At 39.5% G+C, this 2094-nt stretch overlaps 1 protein-coding gene across 1 annotated transcript in view; it reads right to left on the bottom strand.

The window, feature by feature from the left end:
• The window catches only part of LOC110285981 (membrane-spanning 4-domains subfamily A member 4A-like), an 18468-nt gene that overhangs the window by 11066 nt on the left and 5308 nt on the right, over nt 1-2094 (bottom strand). The window contains exon 3 of the mRNA XM_021152451.2: nt 660-788. Within this exon, the coding sequence (XP_021008110.1) occupies nt 660-788 (129 nt within the window). The remainder of the gene's footprint in view (nt 1-659; nt 789-2094) is intronic.

Genomic DNA, 2094 nt, shown 5'->3' with positions numbered 1-2094 from the left:
AGTTCAGTTGATGGAGACAGTACAGAGTTTGGGGATACTGTACAGTGTGGTGCAGTTCAGTTGAGTGGAGTTTAGTTCAGGAAGTTCAGGACGTTTCTGGAGTTTAGAGGCAATTTTTCCAATCAGAGCAGTTTAGTGAGAAGAGGAATGAATCAGCTTGGAAAGGAGTTTTTAGCCAGAATAGCTGAGCTGAACTACCCAGACAATGTTCAGAAAAAAACTAGAAAAGGTGAGTTTATCCAGCAGTAAGTCTCGAAGGCTGAAAACAGTTTAGACTTAGGTTAGCAGATGGAAGCTGGAAGCTGAAGCCTTCAAGATCTGGGCTTGTAAAACATTAGATTGTACAGAGGCTATAAGCTTCAGGCATGGGCATAGGGATAGCTAGAGCAGACAAATACCTTGGGCTCACCCCAAGCTGTGTATTCCTATAGCTCTCATCTCATCCCTTCCTCTGGAGAAATAAAAACATTTACAAGGGGGAAGATAAAGGCACAGTGTACTATATACAAATATTTTATAACCTATTTTAAAATTTTAAAATGAGATAAGAGCCCACAAATAAATAAATTAATAGATAAATAGATAATTAATTAATTAGTTAAAAATCTTAAGAATAATGTTATGCTAGACTCAATTACATCATAAGATATGCAACTCACCATTAGGGACCCCCAAATTGGGTATCCTATGTACACTGAAGAAGGGGGTATTTCACCGGTCGACACAGTGGCAATTATCATCATAATTCCTATGCTGAGGTTCATGATGGCGATTACAATCTGCACAATCTAGAGGTGGCAGGAAAGAAATAAGAACAGATCATTTACCAAAAATGTGTGCCCATGTCATCACTTGCACAACCACTAAGGAGCTGGCATTCTCTATCTTCGATACACTAAGATGAAGTTCTGGTTAATCTTCTCTTGTTTTGTTTTGGGGTTCGTTATGGTTTGTTGTTGTTGTCCATATAGGTGTGGATATAATAACTTATCAAAATTACCCTAGAGAAAGTCTATCATTATGCTAATAATTTTACAGTTGGAAATAATATTCCAAAACCTGCCCAAAGATGCATTTTCTGATACTCAAGATGATACTTCTACAGCTGCCCTCCTTAGCCAAGTGTCAGACAAGAGTGACCCAGAAGTAAATATTTACTCTGAGAAATAACTTGAAGGAATGTAATTAGAAATTGAGTGGAGAAAAAGGAGAGTAAATAGAGCATTGCCTGGAATCTGGGATCCGAGGAATGGGAAGTGTAAATAAAGTACCCTGGGAAACGGGAGAGTCTGTGACTGGAGACATGGCTCAGCGGTTAAGTGTACACACTGCTCTTGCAGAAGCCAGAATCCTGTTCCCAGCACCCACATCTGAAGACTCAGATTGACTGGAAACTCTGAGAAGCTGATGCTCTCTTCTGGATCCCATAAGCAGCCCAACACACACACACACACACGCATACACACACTCACGCACACACACACACAAGTAAATTTGTGTTTAGAATATAGTTATTATATAACAAATAGTCTAACTATACTAAAATAGATACAAAAATAATAGAAAATTCTAAAAACTTCTCACCTTCATACACTAATAAAACTCAAAATTCCTGTAATTTATATTATAGTCTCTAAAACTTGACGCTCAGCCTGGGTATCTACATCATGAGTTCCAAGCCAGCATAGGGTACATAGAAATTGTAGAGCCACAGGAACACCCATCACTGCTGTTTGAAATACTCAAGATGACACAGTCCCATGTATCAGGCATCAGCTTTGAAAACTAAATGCAGTTTTGTAAAATGCTAGGGTTCAGATTGTCGCACAGAGGTTCAGCCACAGGAAACGTGGTCCCAGAGTGGCAATGTTGAGGTAGTGGAAACCTTAAAAGGCAAGTGCACTGGCTAGATTTATGTCAACTTGACACAGACTATAGTCATCTGAGAGGCCGAAACCCCATTTAGGAAATGCCTCTATAAAGTCAGGCTGTAGGCAAGCCTGTAGAACATTTTCTTAGTGATCAATGGGGAAAGGCCCAGACCATTGTGAGTGGTGCCAACCCTAGGATGGTGGTTCTAGCTTCTATAAAAAA

The sequence above is a fragment of the Mus caroli genome, chromosome 19, assembly GCF_900094665.2.
Source record: "Mus caroli chromosome 19, CAROLI_EIJ_v1.1, whole genome shotgun sequence".
NCBI lineage: Eukaryota > Metazoa > Chordata > Mammalia > Rodentia > Muridae > Mus > Mus caroli.
Note: the sequence above shows the minus strand (reverse complement) of the source record. Positions and strands in the feature narration are given on the sequence as shown.